At 40.0% G+C, this 27,608-nt stretch overlaps 1 protein-coding gene across 5 annotated transcripts in view; it reads right to left on the reverse strand.

Annotated features, from left to right (window-relative positions):
* The window catches only part of samd12 (sterile alpha motif domain containing 12), a 96,590-nt gene that overhangs the window by 7,706 nt on the left and 61,276 nt on the right, over window positions 1-27,608 (reverse strand). Inside the window, exon 5 of one of the 5 annotated variants that reach the window (XM_032535284.1) lies at window positions 21,724-21,835. The exons of the other annotated variants lie outside the window; for them this stretch is intronic. Coding sequence (XP_032391175.1) covers window positions 21,804-21,835 — 32 coding nt within the window. The 3' untranslated portion in view covers window positions 21,724-21,803. Of the gene's footprint in view, window positions 1-21,723; window positions 21,836-27,608 lie in introns of those variants that run through there. 5 annotated transcript variants of the gene reach the window in all.

The raw sequence follows: 27,608 nt of genomic DNA on the forward strand, positions 1-27,608 counted from the left end.
GGACAGTGAGAGAGTGACATGATTAGATTTGGAGCGAGTACCAACTCTAGAGTCATAGTGAGAGAAACAAAGTGTTTCCCTTTCTGACCAAAGTGGGAAATCTTTAACAGGAACAGTTAACCCTCTCCTCGATTTCATGTTAATTATAGAGAAGGAGAACCAGGAAATGAGTTGGGGAAAATGCAATGCTATTAAGCCAAGGCTGAGCGATGTGCGTCGCTGCGACGTGTGGTTAAATTTTTTGAGAGGTGCACATCAGGCTACGGTGTAGGGTCCGGCGTGGATGCAGAGGGGACTGCGGGAGTACGTTGTTGATTCTATGCACAACCATAAAACGGCCTTTAGTGTGACAACATTCTCCACAGGGACTAGAGCACAAACAAAATCCATAACATTATAACATCCGCTAAGAAAGATTTGTTCGCAAGTTGCGGAATGACCCACTGTGGCCTAATATACTCTGACTGCTGCTTCTTTGCATGCCACTTACATGTTTCCCCTCCCTGTCTTGTTCAAAAATCTGTTATTGTTTGTTACAATAGAAGCCAGTGGAGTCCCCATAGAGGGCTCAGTGATAAGCAAAATTCTCTGACACAGAAAGGAGGCTTTTACCATAAGAAAGGCAGAGGAGAAAAGAAAGAAAAAACGAAGAGGGAAACTGGAAACGGATAAAGCAAAAAAAAAGAGAAGTGGAGGGTGTGTGTGTGTGTGTGTGTGTGTGAGAGAGAAAAAGAGAGAGAGAGGGAAGAGAGACAGGGGCGGGCGGGAGGGGAAGATAAAGGCAGAGCTGTATTCCCTGATGTGGCTTCTGTGTGTTGGCTCTTCGCAGCTCCTGCTCTAAGGATTACTGCATTTACTCTTCAGCTTAAAAATAGCCCCCGTGATAATTTATTTAGCTAGAGCACGCCATCCAGCATTGTGTTTCCAGAGAATAGTCCCCCCCCCAACCCCCCGTGTCTGTGTCTTTATGAGATTCTTTCACTCTCTCACTTTCTCTCCCTGTGTGTTAAGGATGCTGTAGGTAGAATTGTGCAGATCCAGGACTTAGCCAAAAAATTTGAACATTGACCACTTCTCAGTCCATCCCCCCTTTCTGCTAAAGGCCAAATCGTCTCCTATGACCCTCCCCCCACAAGGGAGACTGAATGTGTGAGTGAGCAGTGATTGACACAGTTAGACCCCCCCGCCTGCCAAAGTTTGTTCTATAAGTCTTACCTATTGCACCATTAACCGTGATATTCTGTTCCTTTTCGTATTACTTTCTCTTAATTTTTCCCTTCCAAAGAAATTCCCCTTCTTTCGAGTGTGTGTTTAACTACATAAAGCTGGCTGCTGGTTGTACTCCTGTTTTGATGTCATTTGTGCTGCTAACTGGTTACATGAACCTCTGACACCCTTGAAACAGCTAAATTTGCCCATTATTATATATCCTCTAGTAATTTTCTTGAACCTGTAAGGATGCTCCACTTAGCACAGACAGCAAATAAAGTGAAGAGCAAACTCTGTGCATATTTACAACTCACCTCAAATATATAAATAAAAATAAGCATTCTCACTTTTTCGTAATATTCATGAGCCTGCTTGTATGCTTCGTTCTTTTATGAATCTCAATAAATGTAAAACTGGGCACACAGTGCGTGAGCCTGATCTCCACTACTGTTAACTACATTTTGGCAAGGACCCTTCTTCGGATATACACACACACACACACACAGTATATATATATATATATATATATATATATATATATATATATGTAGATATCTATATATATATCTATATCTATATCTAGCACAATAGTTTGGATGTAACCAAAGCCAGTGAAATTACCACAACATTCCTGATTTGAGGACAAGCTCCTAGATATACTGTTGAAGTGAAGAAAGCACATGTATTACCATAGTGCTAACCAATTTGCCCTTGGAATATGCTTGTTGAGTGTACTTTGAGCATACTTGAAGGAAACGATTCCCTTCAAGTCGCTAAGCTCATATGGCGGCCTATCAAGACTCGAACAGGGCATGTTCAAAGTCAACAGCACTTAAACATAAGATATGAGAGGCCTTCAAAGAGAAGAGACAAAAAGCCTCAATTGGTATTTTGGAATGGACTTTCAGTAGCTGAGGTTAAAGGCTGTCATATGTCTTTGTGGCACAGCAAATCTCAATTTCTGCAGAAATGTGATGTCTCGACAGCAGGGACGACAGCAGTGATGTAGCAGGGAAGTTGGGCTCAAAATAAGGAAGGGATCGCAACGTATTTCACTTGGTGTTTTCGCTTTTCCCTCAGTCTTGCTGTCTTAGTTTCCATGTCTCACACAACAGTTTTCCTGAGAGCTGTGAATAATGATGAACTTACTGGAGCCATTGGCTCAGAAACACTGGCAACTCTAATTTCCCTTTGTGTGTGTAGTAATGGGATCTTATTTCTCTCTATTAGGTTTCTGCTCTTCTGCTAACTGTGATCAGTTCTGTGGTTGGAAGGCGGCGCTGCGTGTCAAACTCGAAATCTACTAGTCACAAAGTTAGAGACAGAGAAACAGAGGCATGGTCGGGCTGTAGTTTCTAACTTGCAGTAGTCTTTATCGATAACGTTCCATTTCCGGTACTGTTCAGGTGCTACCAGAAATTCAACCAGATGTCCCTCTTTTTGTCCCACACCTTCCGCTTTCAACTTTATGGTTAACTGCTCCTCAGATCTCTGCAGGATAAATCCAGACAACAAGCTAGACAATCTGTCCAATCTGAGTTTTCTGTTGCACAACTAAAGCAACTTTTGAAAACATGTTCCACCAAAACAAGTTCCTTCCCGAGGCTATTTTGCAGAGGCACTGTTGATCCGCCAAGCGCTTAGCACCGTCCAAGACGGTTGGCTTAAAGAAATGCCAATAAACCAAAGCATGTTTTTCTTCCAACACGGAATGCTATGGGGACTCGCTGGACCCTCCTCTGCAGTGCTGTGAAGGAAGGTCTGGCAAAGCGAGACTAAACTTGCACATACCTGAGCCAGATAAAGGATCATGGTGTCAGACTAAACTAGTATATTAAACTGAACAACCCCTCTGCCCCTGTACTCTCTCTGCTACTAGGGGATAGAGAGGGGGGTGGGCAGGTTAACAAAGGGCATGCATTTTTGTCATCTTGCTGAATAGGGAGATGGCATCCCACCTCAAATCGTCTACGGACTATAGTATAGAATAGCAAAGCATAGTACAAATTAAATGTTAAACTTAGAGAACAAGGATGGCTGGAAATGAGGTTGGGCATTGACTTCTAATGAGGGAAAGCTCTGAAAATAGACGAGTATGATGCAAAAGTAACTTAAAAGTTTCTCATTCTAAACTAATTTGTATTATCACTATATTGGTATGTACTTGCATCCAATCTTCAGAACTTATCTGAGCTTTGAAGCAAAGGGAAAAATAACCACCTGGAAAAATCCCTTACTGCAAATTTAAAATGTATTTTGTTGTTTAACAATCTTTATTCAATGTGACTTTTACACTACAAGCACTGTGTCACGTATACAAAACACTAAAATGACTTGTGCAGAATCATCATAAGCAAACTGATGAAAAAGAAAACCCAAGACATTTTCTTTGTGTTTTCCTCAATTTCCATTTAATCTGACGCATGCGTTTGTTCTGTAGGCACCATTGCCACTGATGGCATCATTATCCTTTTTCACACAGCATTTTGATGCCGCATCCAAAGCGTGCAGTATTCACAAACATATATTCTCTCTGTATAAGCATTAAAGCAGTGATGAAGCCCTCACAATTCTCTTTGGGAAGACGTTGTGTATACTCAGCTCGTAAACCTGGGTGGAAGTGCAAAACTGGCCTTTCAGCGACATAAACAATCACCATGAAAAGAAAATTAAATTTTCCTCTCTACTGAAAAGTTTTGAAAACAATTTAATTCCCCTTGAGTGGCTCTGGGATTTTGAGTTTAAAGTAACTTGCTTGTCTGGTAATTAAATAAGAAATCAATTCTACAAACAATTGGTTCCGCCGGTGCATGCGGGCCAGTGATTGAGAGTGTGACTGAGTGTGTGAGTGCTCCTGTGACTGTATGTGCATGTGCTCAGGAACATTTTGGAGCGAGTTTGTTGCGTGCATATTGTGAGATGGATCACCTTCTTTGAGACTGACTGCGACTTTTTAGTTTCCTTTTCTCACACATGAACACATTGTAGTCCAAAGCACAATTACAAGCTATGTCTTACATGAAGTAGTACATAAAGCTGTTAAACACTACTCAGTTTAGAAATTCTGGTTACTCACACTGCTTGCTGTTTAAACAATATTTACAAGCAACTCATGTCCCATAAAGCAAGAAAGAAGAGGACCTGAATCTGCAGTTTCATCAAGCAGATAGTCTTGAGTTTCTCTGTAAATTAAATAATTGTGAATAGCTAAAGTTACAAGAGAAAAAAACTGAGTTTACTTTTCTTAAGATGAAAGTGCATTTGATAATTTGAAACCGATACAAATCATTGGATGTAAAATCTAAAATATTTGGGGTTGATTGAAACGTCTGTGATGTCCAATGCTTTTTGTCGCTTTTTATGAACAAAGTACATTTTGGCATACACACTCTCACCTCAAATCGAGTTATATAACTCTGCTTTGGCTTTTTTCATAGATTTACCACAATGCGTTTGAACAACCCCACAGAGAACAAGAGGGAACGTGTTGCATTCAATTTTTGTGGGGAGGAGAGTGCAGATACAGATAATGAACAGCAATAGAGTGAGTATGTCAAGGCACAACAAGGGGAGCATTATTGCTTTTACTCAATAGACATGATGTTTTGTGGCTGCTGTGCCACAAGCCATGTTTTTGTTGGTGGGAAAATTTGTACCTTGTAGAGTTCCCCCTATACTAGTGTTGAATGTCAGGAAAAAATGCTGAGTCTCCAAAAGTGTTTTTGCCCTTAAAGCTGCACAATTCAATATTCTATATATAAATAATAAAAAATATTATTTGTAATGTGAAAGGGGTATTTGTAGTGACAATACCACAGAGAATTGTTATCTGACTCTGCATTGTCTCTCAGCTGGAAGCAGCGTTTTAGCATCTTTCAGCTCCCTGTTTTGGTTCACTTTCACAGCTCTCATCTGTGTCATGTCCAGGTAGCAGTCTTCAGTAAAAAAGCTCTAAAAACCCACTGTATGTACACCATCAACTCAGCATGAATCATACAAAGTTAGTGACTAGCTGGTGAACATAGTGGAGCATTAAACAGCTAATTATATACTTTTTCAGGTTGCCAGTAGCTCAATCTGTGGGGGCGTGATCTCTACCAGATCACTGGTTAAAGTCCCTGTATGGAAAAGTGTACAGAGAGTGGACTGGTAGAGAGGTGCCAGTTCACTTTCCTAGGCACTGATGTGGTGCCCTTAAGCAAAGCACCATACCCCCAACTGCTCAGGGGCTCGGTATCCTTACATGTTGCCATACATAATGCATGTGTATAGGTATTATTGTATGGTTCTCTTTACTCTTTCCTCCAAACTGGAGTCTTGAGTACTCTTTCAAATAGTGTAAGGCAGTGTTCACTTTTCATGTGCAGACACTGAAAATCTTCCTTACAGTCTCTCACACCCTTGCTGCTTTAAGTAAATCACTTGAAGTGATTGTGTATTCTGTGCACACTGCTCTCCCTTGCTGACTCTGTAGCATTTAACGTGTATTTACCAGCTGGGGGTCTGAATACATGACGAGGCTCCTGGATTCCCAACGGGACAATACCTGGCACTGCTACACCTTATCGCCCTTGAGCTAGACACCTTAACCTTAGCACAGCACACAGTCGAGAGTACACATCGCATCAAGCCCATTCTGTGTAAATGGATATAGTGTTAGTGTAAGGGTGTGTAAGTCCCAGTGGATACAAAGGGGACATCAGCAGGCAAAGGAAGTTACATATGATGAATATTAAACATCATATTTGCTGAACAGATCTGGGGAGAGACTCTTGAGATTGCAGTCAAGTATTACTTAGGCATACTCTATACTGTATACATTCATTAGCCATAACAATACTGCCATATCTGCTCTTGCTGTAACAGGGCGCCATGTCCCACCATGCCCTCCAGTCACAGCACAGCAGTCAGAGCTTTATGTGAGTGCATGTGTGTTCAAATTATACGCACATTACACCGTCGGTGAAAACAGCGTTCCTACTGCGCAACAGGATAGCGATGCTCTAAGGTGTGTGTTTTTGCGGGGGACACTTCTCTCTCGATAGCATTCTCTCCGGTGCCTACCTGTAGGTTTTTAATACGTCTGGATCAACAGACATTGGGAACGCAGAGGGAGGTTAATGTGAAGCAACTGCCTCACTGCTGACAAGCATCTGCAGTGCTTGCCAGATGCATTAGGCACGCGCTAGCTGAAAGATCTGCAGAATCATATCCATTTGGAGATTGTTTTCAGACATCTGACACACTTGAGATGTAATCTGTTTGGATTGCCTGACTTGTGAAGAACCTCAATATTAAGAGTGCCTCTTATAATCAAGCACCAAACACAAATCAGAGAGCAGTTATTCCTGAATCTTAATCACTCTTCATTCTTAGCCTGTTCCAGAACTGTGAATTGCTGCCTACATATAGGCAGCAGATAGGCCTGGTGTTGGACCAATTGACTAGTATTGACCATGTTCCATTAAGATTCAAGAAAAATGGCTACAGAAGTAATGCAACAAAAATGGCAACAAGTGGATTAGATCACATTAAGTTGTTGATATTACAAAAACATTGTAGTATTATCAATTATTTTGATGAAAAAATGTGTGGATTGAAGAGCCAGGCATGAAGCGAGAAAGTTATCATAACCATCATCTGTCCTCCATGTGACAGGTAGGCTTTTGTCTAAATAGATAATTGCAGTCAAGTTGTGTGGTGAAGTCTACTGGTGTAGCAGTAAAACAGAGCCCTTTTTCCAATGTACTTGAATGCCATGTGCGCCAACTGTTTTTTATTTATTTATTTAAAATCAAGATAGGTCTCTTTGGGAAGTGAAAGTGAAGAGAGGGAACATTTTCACAAATGATGACTAATTGTCAAAGCTTTTTTCGCAAACGCCCCGCAAATAAACGTGTCACCTGTTTTCACCACCTACTTGACACTGAGTAATCACACAGTGAGAGACATCTGCCATGTTACTGGATGGCAGCTTTGCCTCCTACATCCATTCCAGCCAATTGAGAGGGAGGAACTCACACCACAGGAAGTACTGAGGGATTAGGGCTTACCCCTTTAACACCACAGGAAGCATTAGATGTTGCAGAAAGCTTTTTGTGCAAACAATTGTGTATTGTATCTTAGCAGCTGATTCCTGAGATAACTAGGATCTAACCTTCTTTATTTCATTGAATTAAGATGTAAGATATCCAACGTTACCCCACATAGTTTTCCTTGCTTTGCTGTGAATGTAATTGTAGTAACATGTCGTGTACAAGCCGTTCCGGCATACAAGAATACCTGCTATGAGCACAAATAATGTACTAACTGTTTGCCAAGTAGAAAGAGGAGAACGAACAAAAAAGAGGGGGCTTTAGCCTCATAAAAAGCAATACAAGAAGAGAGCAGTATAGCATTTGAAAATGAGTTTAGGTGTTGTAATGTGTGTGTCAGATTGTTAGGGTAAAATTAAACAACAAACAGAACAAAGAAGTAAAAAGAGTCAAAGTGTTTCAGCATTTTAGTTATTTGTGTTTGTCTTGTTGCAGTAACACCCAACCCATCTAGTACTCTATGTAGGTTCAAATAAACACTGAATAATTTACAAGTGCTATTTGACCCAGGTTTGCAGGAGAGTAATCTATATCAGTTGAATCGGATGAAACTCAGTTACACTAATGAAGGGCTATTATATATCCTTTTTTTTTAACAAGCCTGGCTGTCTGCTTCTTCAAGTGTTAGGGCGAGTCTAGGGAAAGCTGAAAGAAGTACTGACAGAAATTCAAATCAATTTTTTATTCAAGCACCCACTGTATGATAATCGCTCTCTCAACAAGAAATCAGGTGATTTTAGAAACCTGAGGACGCTTAATTCCTCAGCTGAGGAGGAGGAGAACTAAATTACAGCAACCAGGAGAATAAGTGTGCAAAAAGAAAAAATGAAAGAATTGGTTATTCTATTTTATTCCTATGCACTTTAAACCATTAAGGGGTATTTGTTTTCGCCTTTGGGGCAGTGGAACAAGCAATGAACACAATATTGACATACTATAACCAACCAAGTGTTGCCTACTGTCATTTTTTTTGGCCACCTGATGCCTGTAAGTCCAACATTTACTCCCCTTTTAGCACTGTTTTGGTCTCCATTTACTCCTGAGAAAGATGCTAAATGCTTCACAATGTTCATCAGCTAGTCATCAACTTTGCGTATGTGCTCTTTGGTGTTGAACAGATAGCAAACAACTGCATGCTGCTACTGGAAAAAGGCTGAGAGACTAAAGCAAAACATTAAAGTTGTTGGTTTTCTCTGTGGGTTTGTCACTACGAACAAAACCGTCATTTGACACATTGCTAATAACACTCATTTGGTGCAGCTTTCATTTATGATTTTGGAATTGGGATTTGGATATTGGAATTATGATAAGATTGAACTACGTGCAAAAGTGGTTTGGAATTAAAAATATCTTAAACATATTTCAAACACAAATAAACAACAAATTACCATGATAATTTGTACTTGTGGGTTTTGGAATTATGATTCAAAAGCACAAGCAAACAAATCTAATTTGAAAGTTACAAGATGCATTATGCAATCACTCCTTGTAATTTACATGGGTAATTATAAGAAACAGAAAAGTTGAAGTAGGTAGTGGTAGCGGCCTATGCATCTACATCCGTGCAACTATCCATGTGCATGTGTGTGAGTTTGAATGTTTGTGCATGTGTGTGCGAACGAGAGCCATGAGGCGGAGTATGAAAGGCAGCAAGCTAACAACATATGCTTGAATGACTCTTTAACTGAATCATCTGTCTCAGTGAGAGAGCACAAAGCACTTAAATAAAATCCACTTGGCCTGCTCTAGGCGCAGGCAGAAGTAAAAACAATTGTGTGCTAAACCCACTGCCATTAAACAAAAGGATTTGATTCTTCATTACCAACGGGGGAGAAAATGAGTTTGTCTTCATGGATCAGTGGTCACAAGGCAAGCAGGTAGCGTGCATACCACCTTCGCACCTCACTCTGACAACCAAATAAACCAGAACGGCTGCAGAAATCAAACCCAATAATATCCCACACAGCACAAGACTGGCAAGATAACTGTGAATCAGCCTGTTAGTCAGTTAGTGGGAGTTGATGGACAAATAAGCTTTACAGCCCTAGTCTTCTGTTTAAGACTGAACTTGTGTGATTGATGGCTGAACGCTGGTCTTAATTCATAGGAGGTGAAAAGACGGGAGTTACTCCCAATTTCCACCGGATGTGTCACGGCGGCAGAGTCTTTTCCATTAAAGTCAATGTGTGTATTTCCACAGACCGCAGAACGGCTGCGTCCTGAATCTGTTCCAGCTCCCGCGATCTGCAGCCCTCCAGAGCAGACACGCAGAGCTTCTTTTTTTGCCAGATGCCGGAGATCTCCGCAGCAATTCAGCACACGGCAGATAGCACGGGACAGGAAGTCGAGCCCAGAAACAAAATAAAACACCTGGTTAATTTTCAAAATAAAAGAGACCGTGCTCAAGGCGGATCATATTTCCTTGCACTACACCTTGAAAACACAGCACAGAGTTGTTTCCTCTCTATTCCTCTGGATGTTTTTGTGGTTCTTTTCTACATGAATTTGCGAGATCTCGTGGGTCCTCGAGACTTCAGCTGTCAGTCATAGCCGCAGCCATTCTGCAACAAATCCGGACCTGATGGGTGTTGACGGATGGTGGAGCATGGAGAAGACACGCAGCGGAGCCGATCTGCAGCGGTTATGCATCCGGTGGAAATTGGGGGTTACAATGCCTGACAAAACATGAACAAAAGGAAGTGGAGATATAGATAGAAGACAGGAGGATATGTGATGATCCATTCCTCGGCAGAGCCATTTGGTTGGTGTATCAGATCACGGACACCCGGTTAAACAAGACATATATGGTGTTGGTACAGCTTACGCTGTGGCAATCTTCCAACACAAAGTTACTCATTTTGACCATTTTACAGTCTGTAAAGAGCAGCTGATATTTAAAAAGTAACACAGCTTACAGTTAGGGTTGGTCCTAATGCTCAGATGCTTCATTTGTTCGCCATAGTTATCCATGCCAAAATCTGCATTCAGATGCTTCCTTTTTGTTTTCTTTGACGTCACTATCTCTGTGCACAAAAGTGTCCAAACAAAGGTAATCAGAAAACGGTATATCACTGAAAACACCAGTGAATCATTCATTCAGCTTTTCTCCTCCACACCCGCCCCTCTCTGGGGTCTCAGTCACTGAGCTTGTAGATAATTTCAACTGTAAAATTACAAATGTTATTAAAGCCATTGCTCTGACTAAGGTCAAAGCTGTCTCTGTTAAGAAAATATATCCATGAAGAAATGTCATACTGGTGAGAACAAAAAAAAAAAAAAAAAAAAAAAAAAGCGTGTCAAAAAGCTGAACAAAGGTGGCGAAAAACTAATCTCCAGGTCAATTATAACACCTATAAAGAGAGACTTTGCATTTATAATTTGGAACTGAGGAATGTAAAGGGGTCCCTCTTCTCTGACATTATCGCCAGAAACAATAATAATTCACGTGCTTTGTTTGCTACTGTCGATAGGTTAACAAACCCTCCAGTACCAGTAGCATCTGAACTGTTATCTACCAAGGCCTGCAATGATTTTGCTTCTTTCTTCAAAGACAAAATTAATAATAATAATAATATATTTTATTTATAACGCACTTTTCATTCCAAAGAAGTCTCAAAGTTCTTTAATTCAGAAGAATAGACAAACAGCCAGTAGGATATATGGATATGTGTTGTCACAGTGATCAGGCAAAATTATTTGAATGACACAATTTCATACAATCAACCATAAAAACCTGGAAGATATTATAAAACATCTGAAAACCTCCTCTTGTTGTCTTGATATTCTACCAACGGGTGTTTTCAGAAATGTTTTGAATTATTTGGCTTCTGATCTTCTACAGATTGTGAACAAGTCTCTTCTTTCAGTTATCTTCCTACAGGCCCTGAAAACCGCAGTAATCAAGCCACTCTAAAATAAGAACAATCTAGACACGTCACTAATGAGCAACTTTAGGCCTTCTGTTTTTTAAGTAAAATCATTGAAAAAGCATTTTTTCAAAAACTCAACTATTTCTTGTCACCATTTCTTGATACCTTTCAGTCGGGTTTCCGACCACACCACAGCACTGAGACGTCTCTTGTCAAAGTCTTTAATGACATCCACCTTAACATAGATAATGGCAAAATTTAAGTCTAAGTACTACTTGACCTTGGTCGACCATGACATATTACTAGACTGATTGGAAAACTGGGTTGGGCTTTCTGGCTCAGTACTGAACCTGTTTGAATCCTACTTAAAAAATAGGGACTACTTTGTGGCTATAGGTAATATAAAACAGGTATGCATCTGAGTATACAAAAATGATGTGCAGAGTTCCCCAAGGATTCCTTCTGGGGCCTCTTCTGTTTAACATCTACATGCTTCCACTGACTCAGATTATGGAAAACAACAAAATAAGTTACCATAGTTATGCGGATGACACACAAATTTACATAACCTTATCGCCTGGGGACTATAGTCCAACACAAAAACTGACTTAGTGCATTGAACAAATTAACAACTGGATGTGCCAGAACTTTCTTAAATTAAATGAAGAAAAAAGTGAGGTGGTTGTTTTGGGAACAAAAGAGGTACGATTAAAAGTGAGTGCTCAGCTTTAAACAACAATGTTAAAAACAACAGACAAAACCAGAAATCTTGATGTAGTCTTGGACTTTGACTTAAATTTTAACAGCCACATTAAGATAATTACAAAGTCAGCCTATTATCATCTTAACAATATATCAAGGGGTAAAGGACTTTTGTGTCCACAGGATTTGGAAAAACTAGTCAATGCTTTTATCTTCAGTGGGCTTGACTACTGTAATGGTGTCTTTACAAGTCTACCTAAAAAAATCACTCAGACAGTTGCAGCCGATTCAGAACTCCAGTTCTGAAGTCTTTACACTGGCTTCCTGTGCCTTGAAGAACTGATTTCAAAATACTTCTGCTAGTTTTTAAATCACTAAACGGTTTATGGCCAAAATACATTTCTGATCTTCTACTACCCAGACCTCTCAAGTCATCTGGAACAGGTCTGGTTTCTGTCCCCCGAGTCAGAATTAAACAAGGGGAAGCAGCGTTCAGTTTTTATGCTCCACACATCTGGAACAAACTCCCAGAAAACTGCAGGTCCGCTGCTACTCTGTTCTTTTAAATCAAGCAAGCTGAATCAGACCTTTCTTTTTTATGTTGCCTTTCTTTAAATGGTTGTTGATTTCTTTAATATTTAATTTCGCGTATTTTTTTAAACTGTTTTTATGTAAAGCACTTTGACTTGCCCTGTTGCTAAGATGTGCTATACAAATAAAGCTGTATTGCCTTTTATTGTTCAAGATTGTTTCTGGCCTGATAGACATTTTGTCTTTACTCTCAGAGCATATGCATGTATGTTGTCCTGGTTTTGTAAGCTAATGTACACGTATAGTGTGTGTGTGAAGAAGACAAGAATAAAAGAGGAATAGTTTGCATTTGCAAGTAGCCATCCCCAGTGAAGGTTTGGAAACGTTTCATTTTCTTTTGAGACATTTTAGGGGTTCCTACTGCTGTAGGAGATAGAAATCCTAACTCTAAATTGGAAAAATGCACTTGTCAGAGAAAACTCTAACCCTCTAAACCTAGTTTGACTTATAACTACATTGTTCAATGTCATCAGTTGCCATCTTCCCTTTCAGTCCTCAATTACTTCTGAAAAATCCCTCAAATTCAGTTTAGAATCCCTCATTTTTCTCACCAACAAAAGAAAGTTTTTTCAATTTGCCTCATCTCTTGTTTTTACCAACAGTCAAACTGCTATGTCTTCATCATACTACCTTTCACTCCTCTCTCTGTTGCCTCATTTCCTCCTCAAGCTTTCCCCTTTTCGTCCCCGGGGGTCTTGCATTGTGGTTAAGACGAGTACCTGGCAGGTAATTACTGTCACAACCTGAAGATCTTAATCAAGGTGTAGACGACTTGGTGACCGTTTAAGGATCATTTACGGCACACTTCTCACTACACCATAGCAGAATGATTTGTAATCACTTTTAAGATTATGTACAAATTTGTATGTACATGTTAAAAAATGTGTCTGTACCAAAAAAAAGCACACACACAAATCATGTGCAGGCTGCTCAAACCCACAATTACAGAAGCAGCCACATCAGGCAATTTGAAAGCAACTGAGATAACTAAGGTGTTTACCTCATAAAAACGACGCTGCACTCGCAGGAAAAAAAAAAGGAGGAAATTAGTGTTGTTTGTTACATGTCAAGATTAAAGAGCGCTGACTTGAGTAAACTGTCTTTTCATGTAATACGGATGGAGCCCTTCTTTACAGCATGTTACTATGTGTGAACAGGTGAAGTGGGGGAATATTCAGTTGCTGTATGCAGCTGAAAAAGCTACAGGATTGGGTTTGTTTTATATCACAGTTCAGCAAAGAGACAACAGAGGGAAAAGCAAGTTAGCAACTTCTTCTCTGTGCAGCGTGTGGAAAACGAGACCAGACAAACTGCGGATTAGTGCATGTTCAGCTGTAGATCACCCGAGAGGCACTACAACAGCACTGCCACACACATCAAGCAAGTGCTGTAAAATGTTTTCCGCTTAGTTGCAACGTATGAAGCCATTAAACTGCAGTTGATTTAACAATGCTTTGCATTTTTGTCTTGCTCTTCATCCCTCTCAGCACTGACAAGAGCAATGTTCCCCTCTACTCCTGTATTGTCACTGTTTACTTGCAGTGTTTAACTGCAATCCAAGTGTATGTGCTGTATAACTGGTAGCAAATTGTGTCAGTTCACTAAATGCAAATTGCACAGTAGTCTATGCATTTGAAGTGGTTATTGTGCCTGACTGATCTCATAAAATTGCGTATGTATGGCACGCCAATTCTAATGCCATTATTGGTGTGTTATCAAGACACATACTCGCTTTTTAGCGTGTTTATCAACGCTGTTTGGCCTCAATCGACTTATATTACCACGCGATAGCGTATGAATTTACGCCATAGCCAGTAGTATGACACGGGCGAAAATCCGTGAAGGGAGGTTTTTCAGGGTGGTGTATGGGTGAAACACAGGACTTCCACCCAGTTGACCTAAAGTCAACCCCATTCTTCTTTTCCTAAACCCAACCGGTTCTTCTTTTCGTAAACCTAACACGCATCTCAAGTTTCCTAAACTCCGTCACTTTCTCCTCTCGATAACACGGCAAGTCGGCGTGTGTTTACGCAAAGTCATGATGTCATATTAAATGGGCCATGTGCAACCCACTTTCCTCAAGTTCATTCTTGACCTTGGGCAGTCAACAAAACTATCTCACCTCAAAGTCTGTTTTGGAGCTTTTTCAAAAGCTCTACAAAAGCTACTAAAAGTACCCAGTGGCATTTTCCAAACTTCTTTAAAAAAAATCACTGTCTGTTTTCTCTCCATGCATCTTCATTTTGCTGTGTAAAGTACTTTACTCTGCAATTGTTGTTCTGAAACCAACAACAATGCCTTTAATTAAACCTGTAATAGCTGATTTCTTTGGCCAGCTGGGTTGTGGAAACAAGCTGTGAACACAACATTGACATATTATCACCTCATCACAAGTTGATGTTAGAAACAGCTCTCTATTAACACATCCAAGCGCAGAGAAACGGAGCAATATTAACATGGAGTCTTGTTTCCGAACACCTGAAGAATGTAAGTCCAATATTCGCTCTTCTTTTAGCTCTGTTTCCAGTCTTCAATAACTTCTGAGTAAAATATCTGGCTGCTAAACGCGCCACTATATTCACCAGCTAGTCGCTAAATGTTACGGTCTGCTGTTTGGTGCAGAGCAGGTATTGTACACTTGGTTCTTTTTAGAGTTTTTTCACTGTCAACGGCTGCCTGCTTTGGCTGGAAAAATAAAAAAACATTAAAGTTGGGAATTGGAAAATCAAATGCTAAGATGATGAAGATGCTATGCTATGAAGCTCAATTTAGGTGAGGGCCCCTGCGGAGGGGAATGTGGATTTTTTGTGTGTTCATCACTATGCGTCATTTGATCCATTTTTTGGGGCTTTTCCCTTTATTAAAGTGATAGTGGATAGTCATGACAGGGGGATAACATGCATCAAAGGGCCGCAGGTCGGATTTGAACCTGGGCCACTGCAGGACTCAGGCAACATGGTGTGAACACTCTTACTGGGTGTGCTAGAGGCCGCTCCTAAATCCACTTTAATATTATAGAAGATGTGTGCCTTTGCGTTCTTGTATGTGTGCCTTTGCATTCTCATATTATATTGACATTTATTATAATTGTGAATAAATTATTTATCTCTGCTGTGTTGCTTGTCAGTACAAGCACAGTGACAGAAATATGTATTTAAATGATATTACTTTGATAAACCCTAACAACAGCTGATGATTTCTTACCCTTTAAAGCCTACTGAGACTTATTCCACTTGTGTCTTGGTGTACGGCTGTAAACATTTAGATTTACTGTAGTTTATGACCTCAGGAGGGAAATAGACTCAGTGCCGCTGCCATGCAAGAGTCATACAAGCTCTCAGCCTAAGTACATTTATTCCCCAGGAGGAGGTGAGCTGATGTTGCACGACAGCAACATTCTGTACACTCTGAGGAATTTGCCAGCAAAAATGAGATGCCACTATGATTAATAACCATAAAGATATATGCACACATTCGACTTGAGGTGACAACAATATGGTTGCAGTGAAGCGAACATTGACAAAGTTTAGTAATTTCTGTTCCGAAGGTGCGGCCATGCGCATCTTGGGGTGGCCATTTTCTATGAAATGTAATTTTCAGCAGGAGCGTACAGTGTATAGGTATTTCTAGAGTCCCAGTAATCATGCAGAACTTCTTCCAAAACACAATTGCAATCAGAGTGGATTCAGAAATGTGTGCATGTGAGTCAGTGTTTGTGTGTGTGCATCTATTTGCAGGCGTATGTGTGTGTGTGTGTGTGTGTGTGTGTGTGTGTGTGTCTGCATCCTTCACTATTATTTATCAGGCTGTGTGCTGTCAAGCGGTGTTGTATGGCGTAGAACCATTCGATCAGTCACAGTGAATAGAGTGTATGTCTGCAGAATGGAGGACAGCCACCACTCCTCTCCCAGAAGCCCGTTGACTTTAATTGAAGCTCCACTGAAACACAAGCGCAGACAGTACAGTAGCTCACACAACACTGTTATCGCCAGCATCTCTGTCTCCCATAGAAAAGGAATTAGAATGACAGCCACTGGCCTGCAGAGCTGCAGTGTGACAAACACACACAAAAGAAAGAGATGCACACATGCACAATTATTATAACACTCTCTTCCAAACAAATAAATACGCTCACATAAAACAGCGCACACACACACACACACACACACACACACACACACACACACACACACACACACACACACACACAAAGACAGTGTGACTAGAGAGGCTGTGGCTCTCCATCAATCAAGAAATCTCATATTGGTCTGCTTTATATATTGTCCCGAGCTACTGCGAAGGAGAGAAAAAGACAGAGGGTGTGAGAGGAGAAGACGATGGAAAATGGGAGGATCAATGGAAGGAGAGTGAGTGATGAGACTGAGAGAAAGAGCAGGAATGAAGGAGAGAGAAAAAAAAGCGTTAGGGAGAAGACAAGGAGAGGCATGTCGAAGACGGTAGAGATGAAGAGAAAAGGAGCACAGGGCGAGTGTGTGGACAGAAAATTAATAGTTACCCTCTTTGTGGTTTTCACTCTACCTCCGTGTTCAAACCGGGTTAAGGCTGAAGGTTAAGAGCTAATCATTGTTTAAGGCTGACAGCACGGTGATTTCATACAAAGTATAAATGGCTGTATAAATAAACCTGTCTACTCTCAGGAAGAAGCTTAAAACAGATCTGCAAGTTCCTGTGAAGGCAGGACTTCTACTTCATACATTGGTGGACTATTTTTTCACTTAACGACAACTAATTTATTTTTTCTTAATCAGATTCTTACAATGACTTCTCTGCCCTCAACATGCCTGTAGTTGTCAGCTATGCAGCAAAAACAATCAGGTGCTGTAATGTGGCAACAGGGTCCTTAACTAAAATTATTTTTGATAGTATTTGGTCACATTGAAAGAGAGAAGAACCTTACTTTGCAACAATTATGATAAGTAATAACTAATTATTTAAGTCATATATTAAGCAAACAAGCCAACCATTATCTGGTTAAAGCTTGCTCTAATGTGATGATGTGCTGCTTTTCTCTCTTTTTTATGATTGTAAATTGAATATTTTTGGATTATGAAGTGCTGGTTGAACTAAACAAGCAGTTTGAAGATGCCATGTTGGTCATTTTTTGGCTGATAGCAGATCAGCTCCTGTTGATTTGTAACGCCTTTTGATTTCACACTGTCAAATGCAATACAAAGAAGCAAGGCGTTATTAATTAACCTCCAAACCCTCTGGCATTTCTCTTGTTCAACACCATGATCCGAGCTTCTGCAAGCAAAGGGCACATGGTACCAAGGCATAGTAACATTTCCATATAGGGTGCTTCATCACCCTCCCCACGATTTAAAAATTCACATGCTTCACTAATGTATTCCCAACATCAAGGCTTGCATAATGAGCAGCAGGGCACTATTAAGCATGCAGTAAACACCTGCTTAAGAACCCAATCATTTTTCGTCATCAGCAACTCTTCCAGAGGATGGTGTGGGAGTTACAGTGTCGAGGACAGTGGGAGCAAGAGGGGCTATTTGTATTCTGCTAATCCTCCACTACAGTGCTGCAGAGGGTAATAGGGGTTAACAGGACTTTCACTTTAACGTACCCTGAGCTCCCTCCCTTTCCCAGTGAGTTTCTTTGAGGCCAGAGGAAGGTGTGCCTCCAGATATAAACCCCTCCATTGATCTGCTCACCCGAGACTGCCCTGGCCCCCTGATGGGGTTAGGAAGGTGGGGGTGGATGGGAGGAGTAAAGATGATGGTGCATCAAGTTGCAGTGGTGGTGTGGTCACGCTAACCTATGTTACTGAGTGTGTGACAAAATACAAAATGCAAAACACACTGTCACTCAACTGCAGTGGTGGACAGTATTTAAATTACTCTTCAGCACAAGTACCACAAAAATTTTACTAAAGTACGCTACTATAATTCAGTCAGAAGTGGTCATTTCTTTGCAGGACAAATAACAACACCAGGCATTTTAGCAAATGCTCCAAAACTTCAAATGTTCACACTCAAGTGAAAAGCCCTCTAGTGGCTTTGACTCTTGTCCATCAGGCGGTGCATCAGGCGGTCAACCAAACAATGGACCACTACTTCCTGTTGTCTACCAACAATCAAGGATTTTTTCTTTTAACTTGTGGTTAATTTGAAGTACTTGTATTCAAAACTGTCCAGAAGAAGAAATAATCAAGTAGTTAAAATAAGTTCCACTTCCACCAGCTACAAGATCAAAATGCTGCTTACATACATTTTTAATAATACTCCAAAAATGAATATAAACATCTGGATTATAGGCGCATACTTTAAACTTTTTTGAAGGGCAAACTTTTGAATGCAGGACCTATACTTCATTCCTACTTTGTGGTATTACTCATTGACTGGTATTACTACATTTACTTAAAGTGCTCATATTATGTTTATTTTCAGGTTCATAATGTATTTAGAGGTTGTACCTGAATAAGGTTACATAGTTTAATGCAAAAATATATAAAAACACCATATTTTTGTTGTACTGCACATTGCTGCAGCTCCACTTTTCACCCTGTGTGTTGAGCTCTCTGTTTTAACTACATAGTGAGGCATTACACTTCTGTTCCATCTTTGTTTGGAGTCGCACATGCGCAGTAGCTAGGTAAGGACTACTGCCCAGTCAGAATCAGAGTATGAGGTTGTGCCACGCCAGCAGCTATCCAAGCATTATAACGTGTCACAAAGTTTTGCATGTTTGTCACAAAAGTAAAGGCTGGGCTACAATAGAGCTGTTTGGAGCAGTTTGTAAACAGTGTTTTCTGTTGGAGATGGTAAGGCCCGTTTGGGGTGGACTTTGGGCTTGTAAACCTATAACCTGCACAAAAAAGATATATAACACCATAAAGTAAAGGGAAAAGCCAAAAAGCATAATATGAGCACTTAAAGCAAAGGATCTGTCTATTACCTCCACCTTTGCTCAAATGCTCCTTGGTGGTTCCCCCTCCTATACATTTTCACAGTGTTCATCCATTAGTCACACACACACACACACACACACACACACACACACACACACACACACACACACACACACACACACACACACACACACACTTAATTTATACAGCACCTAATCTGCATACATACATTTCTGGAGACTAAAACCAAGATATATTCAAATGAAGCACATCGCCACTGCATGTACATTAGTAAATGATTGATTCTGAAATTATAGAACATCCTTTCTCTAAATCCTATATTAGTCTTACATTTGCAAAATCCATTTACTGATCAGGCAGTACTTTTGCATTATGAATTCATCCAGTGAGAAAATATTTGACCCAAGGCCTGCAGTAGAGTCATAAGGTCCATAAAGAGAATACTAACTCTAAAAGAACATGAAGTTCCAGCGCTGATGCTGATGCCATCAACCTAAAAACCTATATCATTTTTATTGTGTGACAGTGTGTTCACTTTTTCAGTGTAGGAGTGAATCTTAGTCTTTTATAACACTGTTATGACGTAAGCACTGTAAATTATAATTACAATATCCATGTTAATATGAAGCTCAGCTCAAATTTTATTGCACTGTTAAAAGTAAGGCAGACTAACAGCAATTACAAATCTTAAGTTAATAATTTCCTCATTCATGTTTTTATATTACACATTAAATCATTTTAAATGTGTCCTGGCTGTAAATAAAATATTTTCACAAGAATAAGATATTTGAACAAAGGTAATGTTTTAATAGTTGTTAATAATGTAATAGCTGCTTTTTTTGTATGTTTTTTTTTTCCATTTTTGACATTACTTTTAAGGTCTTTCATTTACAATAAGAGGTGGCTAGAATTAAGAAAGAAGGAAAAGACAATAGATATGTCAAAATCCCTTTCATATCCACAGTGTGCATGTTGGGAGGAAGGTGGCACAGCAAGTGTGAGTACAGCTCTTCAATGAAGGACCAAGGTTCAAGCCCCATGTTTGCAAGCATTCACTCTGCTGAAGTGTACTTGAGTACAACAGTGAATTCCTCTTAGCTGATATCCTCTATGAGACCCCACACCCTCACCTCCCTGTAGATTGGAAAGAACAGATCATAAATAAAGTATAAAATATCAAAACATTACTTAAACTTCTCAGGGTAACTGGACATCTGGCATTACTATGTATTTTCAGCGTGGGCATTCTGTCCTTTTGTTGCCATAAATATATGATTTAACCCAGCTGACTGCTTTCTACTGTAACAAATGTGATTAGCTGCCCCTTCCATTATTATCAAAGATTTCCTGAAGTACACTGGCAGCTATTCATTTATTAAAATCAGTTTACTTGTCCGATGCTGTGTGGTTTGTTCGGCCTTATTTTTGTTTCACTGATACACTGTGATTTGTATTAAAAAAAAAATGTTTTTATTGTTTAATATCGAGTCCGGGAAGATATAGCAACGTCTTTGAAAAGCTAATCAAGATCGTTAACCTTGACTGAAATCAAGCACCTATTGTTTAAACTAACAATTTCTGGTGGTCAAGTATCATTGTAAAGTAAATATATGCTGTGTGAGAATGGAAAGCTTGACGGGCTTAGAAACAGTATACTAAAGAGAGTTGAAACAGCCTTTCATGAAAGCTGCAAGAGGAGAGTGAGGGAAAGCAAAGAGATGTTAAATATACACAAATATTGGTTATTAGTGTAAAGGGTTTACACCACTGCCCCCTTCCTGAGTCTCATTGGAAACAGCTAGAGTAGAATAAAACTTACGAAAAGACAAAAAAAAGATTCACTCTGCTGATGTCCGTTGGTGCTTGATTGCTATGACCGTGGAAAAGTAAAGTAAGGAAGACAGTAGAGTACACATCCTCAAGATGCCCTCAGGAGAATATGAGAGAATAGTAAGACTTTTTAATTTAACACAGGCTGTGGACATTCATTAAAATGACAGCAACGTCAAAAGAGTGTGGTAACTAATATGACTCACAGGCAGTAAAGGTTATTTTCAAAGTATAAGGTCGGCTACAAAGAAAGATGTATTTGGAAAAGTTTAATTGAAAAGGTCTAACAAACTAAATAGTCAGAAAAAATGTATAATACATTTTTTTTCCTGACTATTTAGTTTGTATTGAAAAACAGGCCCAAAAAAAATCTATCCCTCTCCTTGCTCTCCAAGAAGAAGAAAAGAAAAAGTAATTCCTTACACAGACTGCACAATAAGAGACGAGAACAAGCGTTCCAGATGAATGGCATGATATTTCAAAAAGACTGAACTCCCCATATTGAGCATTTTATTCGTACTCTCTGCCACCAAGAATGCTGACACCGCCTTAATTCAGCAGGTATTCTCCCCTGTGCTTCATGAGCCCGATTCATCTCCTTCACTACCTTCGTCTATCGGTGTTCTGGTGAAACCCTTAAGGTGCATAAAATTACTTGTAAGACTCGGTATTTCCCAAAAGAGTTTGTGACATCACCCACAGAAACTTGTTCGGCAAGAGAAAAACTTCATGGTAATCTTGCAACTAATATAACATACTACATTTAACTTTTTTTCTTTTGTAATCACAACTATTTTTTTTATTACTACTACTTAATGTTTTTAACCAGAGCAAATGAGGAAATTGAACTTCCTAGGAAATGACTTTAGCTCCATAGAGCTGTTTTGACTGCTCGTAGTACAATAACATTGCATCTTTAAGCCCATCAGCTTCAATTAAAAGTCAAAACAATACTACAAAACAATAGATAAATGGTTGACATTTTTTTTTTCCCTTTCTTCTTTTGATAGCTTCTTTACATAGTCATTGGTTGTATCATGAACATTTTCTAAATATAGAAGTTACTCCAAATTTAAACAGTATAAGAGTAAAATTAGTTTTAAGTTTACTAGAAACGCCGAACATAGTTTTTGATGTCATTAAAAAAAGCAAAAAATCAACACTATGATAATCACAACACAAAAGTGTTAATACAAAAGTATGTGGGCCCTATTTTAACGATGTAAGCGCACGTCATGAAGCGCCTAGGCGTGTACAAATCTACTTTTGCTAGTTTAAAGGCGGAAAAATGGTTCCGTGCACCAGGCGCATGGTTCAAAAGGGTCATACTTGGTATCTTCATTAATTCATAGGTGTCTTTTGGGCGTAACATGCAATAAACCAATCAGATTGTCATTTCCCATTCCCTTTAAAAGCCAGGCGTGTTTGTACCTTGGCACATTGCTATTATGATGGTGGATTTGCTAAGCAGAAGATTTTCAGAAGAAGAAACTTATCTGAAGTGAAAGCATGCGAGTAGATCATATCATCATAATATTTCACATTGTAATATTTTTATTTTTAATCTTCTGCATGTTCGTGTGCTGCCTGGTTTGTGTAACATGCATAATGTGCATGTGGAGTGCACGAGCCTAGGCATATTTTACTACTTTGCTGTTAAAAAAACGATGAAATGCTGCATTATTGACTTTAGATCAGGTTTTTGGTGGTCAATGGCGCAATCACTGTCCGCATCCTCAAGATAGCAACACGCCAAGAATGCACCTGAACACAACTCCCTGTAAGACCAGCCCGCACGTGGGCGCACAGATGGGCGCAGGTGCATTAGCCATTTAAACCACTTGAGCGCTGGACGGAAAAAATTGACAACTGTTTCAGTCTTAAACTAGCAAAGACACTTGCGTCGGACTTTGTGCTGTGCTGCGCCAGGTGCAAGACAGGGTCCTGTAGGTTATGTATTTGGACAAAGAAACAACAATCTTCACTCAATGTCCATTTATAAGTTTTTCCTGGAACTTCTAACTGCATCTTGTTAAAGAAAAAAAACATATATTGCTATCAACAAAAAATAACTTGTATAAATTAAACATTTAGGGCATCAGACTTTAAAAGGTTAACCTGAACTTGGCCTGGATTTTTGTTGTTATTAAAGACAAGACAGCAATTTGTCAGCGACTTTTCTGTCTCTCCCCATCCAGACCTTATTCACAAAAGCGATTCTTTTCTATTCTCAGACTCCACCCTGTATAAGGTCAGCAATGAGCCTTTCTAGAGGTGGTGCGTGGAGGTAAAGGTCACCTTTTCAAAAAACAGGACGAGCGCTTCAGTCACGCACTATGTTGTCTCTTTTAGACTCTGGAGATTCAACATATTCTTACTGTGTTTGCCCGCTATGCCTGGCTCTATTGCCTCTCTTTTCAATAAGTCAGAGTTAATGCCAGTTTTGGTACTTTTATATAAAATCAGGCTCTAGCCGGATGCACACATCCACAGAAATAGCAAGGGATCTGCGCTCAATATCTTTGTCAGATAGTATTGTAATTGTGTGGGGCTAAGGTGGCAGGAGCAGAGTGTCTTGGTTTGGATATTGCCTGCTTAGATTTCCCTTGAGCCTGATGCAGTGTAAGTAGTCTCTCTAGGTCTCTCTCTCTCTCTCTCTCTCTCTCTCTCTCCCCCTCACATCTGTCTATACCCTTTTTGCTTTTCACCTGTCTCTGTGTCTGTTTTTCTTGCGGTCTCACCTTCTGCACCATTGCAGAAAAACAAGTCCTGCATTAGATGAATACAAGAAAATGAATGCGTTAATGCATGCACTTCTAAAGTGGCACACACAGGTAACATTTTTACGATTTTGTGCTCTAATAATTCCACAACCATTCCTTTTTCCACAACCACAGAATAGAAAGTTTGCCAGTGCCTTCCTAAAGACACAGATGAGCATCACAAAAATTATTCACATGATCATGATGTCATCTCACACCTCGGCGAATAAAACTACTTGGCTATGGACTGAATTATTTTTATCCCATGTGAGGACAAAATGTATCCCCCCCTCAAAATGATCACTGCTACTTCACCAATAGACCATATTATATACTAAAAATATAAGTGTTTTAAAGTAAGTAAAGCGCTGTCAAGTAAACAGTCTATAGTGCCACGGAACGATAAAATTGAGCAGCAGTTGCTGGTTGTATTTAGCCACCACAGAGCTCCAGGACGCCGGCTAAAAGCAGCAGTTATTTAGCCGCCAAAAGGTGACTGTGAGCCGGCTATGGCTACAGCTGTCAGGGTCAAATTTGACGTATGAAGCACCTTTAGATAAACTGGTTTAGATCTGACACTAAAGGAGACTTTTTTTGACAATTACAGGCACCTGACTAAGTGTCCGTATTTTACGCAATGGGAGTGAGAATGTGTTGTAATCTGGATCAGAGATGATAATGTCACCACTTTAATCCATCCCTTTTTACACTTACCTATCTCACTTTCTTTGTCGGTTGGTGATTTCTTCCTACTGCTCTCCTCTCTCTCTGCCTTTCTACACTTGGCTTTAATCCGAACGGCCCGGACGAGCCGTCTTGAGACAGAGGGCCATTTTAGGAAATAGGATTAAAAGGGAAAAAGTTCAGAAGTTCACAAGTACAGGAGAGGAATAAGAGACAGGGACAGCGAGAGGAAGAGAGCACATGGGGAAAAAAGGGATTATAAAAAGAGACGGAATGTGTGGGAAGGGGACTGACGCCTCTCATGTTCTTTTGGAGAAGGTGAAAAATGTTGTGCAAAGATGGGAGAGTCAGACAGATTGTCTTCAAGTGTTTCTCTCTGTATACAGTCAGGGCTGTAAAAATGGAGGTGATGAATAAGTAGCATCGTTGACTGCTCGTCAGTATTGAACTATGCAGCTGCATACTTCCATTTTGACTGAGGCCAGATATTTGAAAAGGTCACTTGATGGACCTCTAGTTTCAACTGACAAAGGGCTGCCAGTAAGGGAAATCTAGCTAATGCATCTTCACAGCATCTATAAAAGACTGTGTAGGGCGGTTGTAGTTTGAGGTCTTTGCACAAAGGGTAACGTGTGTACATGCACGTTTAAATGACGACCTCCTGTCATAAAATAGACCGTTGTGATGAACTTTGAAGCATGTGTCTGACATTTGCCCAGCATCCCCATGTGATGGTAAATTAGGATGGATAACATCTGGAGCTGAACATAACAGCTGATGACTATCATCTTTCTTGGTGTTGTGTGAAAGATGCGTCTTCCTGTTGTGTTATTTGTCATACTACTGTGTTCCCTTTCTGGGGAAGGGCACTGAAAAGACTTCCGTCTAACTTATCAATAACAACAAAAACATTTTTTTATAAATTCTGTAAACAGTCTACAGCTGATTCTTGATCAAAAAAGAAAGGGAGGGGATATCATTAATTGCTGAGCGCTTCATTAAAAATATTCATTCAAGTATAGAAATCATCAAGATGACAGCCAATAACACAATTCAAACAATTGCGTTGTTAAAAAAAAAACAGCCATTCACTCGCACACAGGAAAACTAAATAGTTAACAAGTATCTGTATTGACAAACATAAGAAAATTTGGACTTTGTCAAATATCAATAACTGCCTCTTCTGTCCGTCTGTGATCATTGTATGTCTTGAAATTGTTACAATTGATATTATTAAGGGTTTCATCTACTCTTCTCCATTGCTTCGAACAATCACATGTTGGTGGGATATCACTCGGTACACTTTTTCCACTGCCCTCCCTCCTTCCCCCCGTCACCATCCCTGAACTGTTCTTAGTAAACACAGTTATTGGGTACAGACCAGTTAAAGGGGGAAATCCAGGGGGATAAATCCAGACAGCTAGTTAGACTATCTGTCCAATCTGAGCTAACCACCTCTTCTCTCCATCTGCATAATTACAGTTAGGACACCAAGCAGTCGTGTGTGCATGTGTGTGTTTACATTCAACTGAATATCAGGGGTTACAGAGGTTCTCTTCACTTACTAAGGGTATACAGACCAATCGTTTCCCACCATAATCAGCATACAAATAACAAGCTGGTTTAATTACAAAGAGCTTGTGTACATGACAGATGAGCAAAGGGAGCGGGTACTGTACAGTATGTACACACACACACACACACACACACACACACACACACACACACACACACACCCCGACCACCACACCCAACCACACACACACACACACACCACACACACACACACACACACACACACACACACACACACACACACACACACACACACACACACACACACACACACACACACAGATGTAAATCGTACTTCAGATTGGACAGCAAGGATTCTTGTTGTGAATTCTGTTGAAGATTCCTTCTCTTAAGAGGATTTACCAACAAACTTGAACACAGTATTGTACTTACAAACTACTACTACTCACTTACACACCTGTCACGCAAGCACGCACGCACACACGCACGCACTCACACACGCGTTTTCTGTCGCACGACTAAAACAACCTTTGAACGTACACATTCCACCAAAACAAGTTCCTTCCCAAGGCTTTTTGGCAGCGCACCTTGGCTCCGCCTGACGCTTAGCGCCACCCGTGACAACTGTAATTGATTAGAAATGCCAGAGCACTTTTCTCTCCCATCCCAAAATGCTGTGTGAACTAGCCAGAGCTACCTCCACAGCGCCGTGGAGGAAGGTCTTGCAATGCAACAATACTAGTTGGCTAGCTGCATTTCAAAGCATTTCAAAGGATTTTATTTAAAATGTAATTCTAAAATAAAGATTTAGTAAGCTAGTGCTGCTTACATTTGTAGATGTAACATAAACATTCTTTTTTATCCACCTTTATTAGTCAGCTGCAGTATCTTAGAAGACCAGCTAAGGTGTGTACAGCAGGGCAATGATAATATTACATGCAGCTACCGTCATTAGATAAGCAATTGCACTGACACTGCACAGTTTAATTTTGAATAACAATAAACCTGCCTGTAAGTCTCACCTTTTAATAACCTGGCAAATTATGATAGAGAATCATAACCAGCTCCTCAGACCGAGACCTTAATTACACAAGCCTTGCTTTTCCATCATCTGTTAGAAACTCCCAGAGGACAAAAACACAAGAGGCAAAATGAAGCCTATGACTAGACAAGCCTCAGCCGGTTGGTTTGAAGTTTCCCAGAATAGCAGCGGTGAATGTGATGTAAAATATGGTGGATTGTAGGCCCCCAGTTTATTAGATGTGAATGTCATTACATTTAAGTATTCACATACATAAATTCACAGCCAACTGTGAGGAACATAATAGTCATGGGGAATTCTCAGAAGAGAAAGCATCATCATCGCAGAGGCAAACCAGAGGCAATAAATGTGCTGATTTACATCTTGATTTGTCTCCATTTAGCA

This window comes from Etheostoma spectabile, chromosome 14, assembly GCF_008692095.1.
Source record: "Etheostoma spectabile isolate EspeVRDwgs_2016 chromosome 14, UIUC_Espe_1.0, whole genome shotgun sequence".
In the NCBI taxonomy this organism is placed as follows: Eukaryota; Metazoa; Chordata; class Actinopteri; order Perciformes; family Percidae; genus Etheostoma; species Etheostoma spectabile.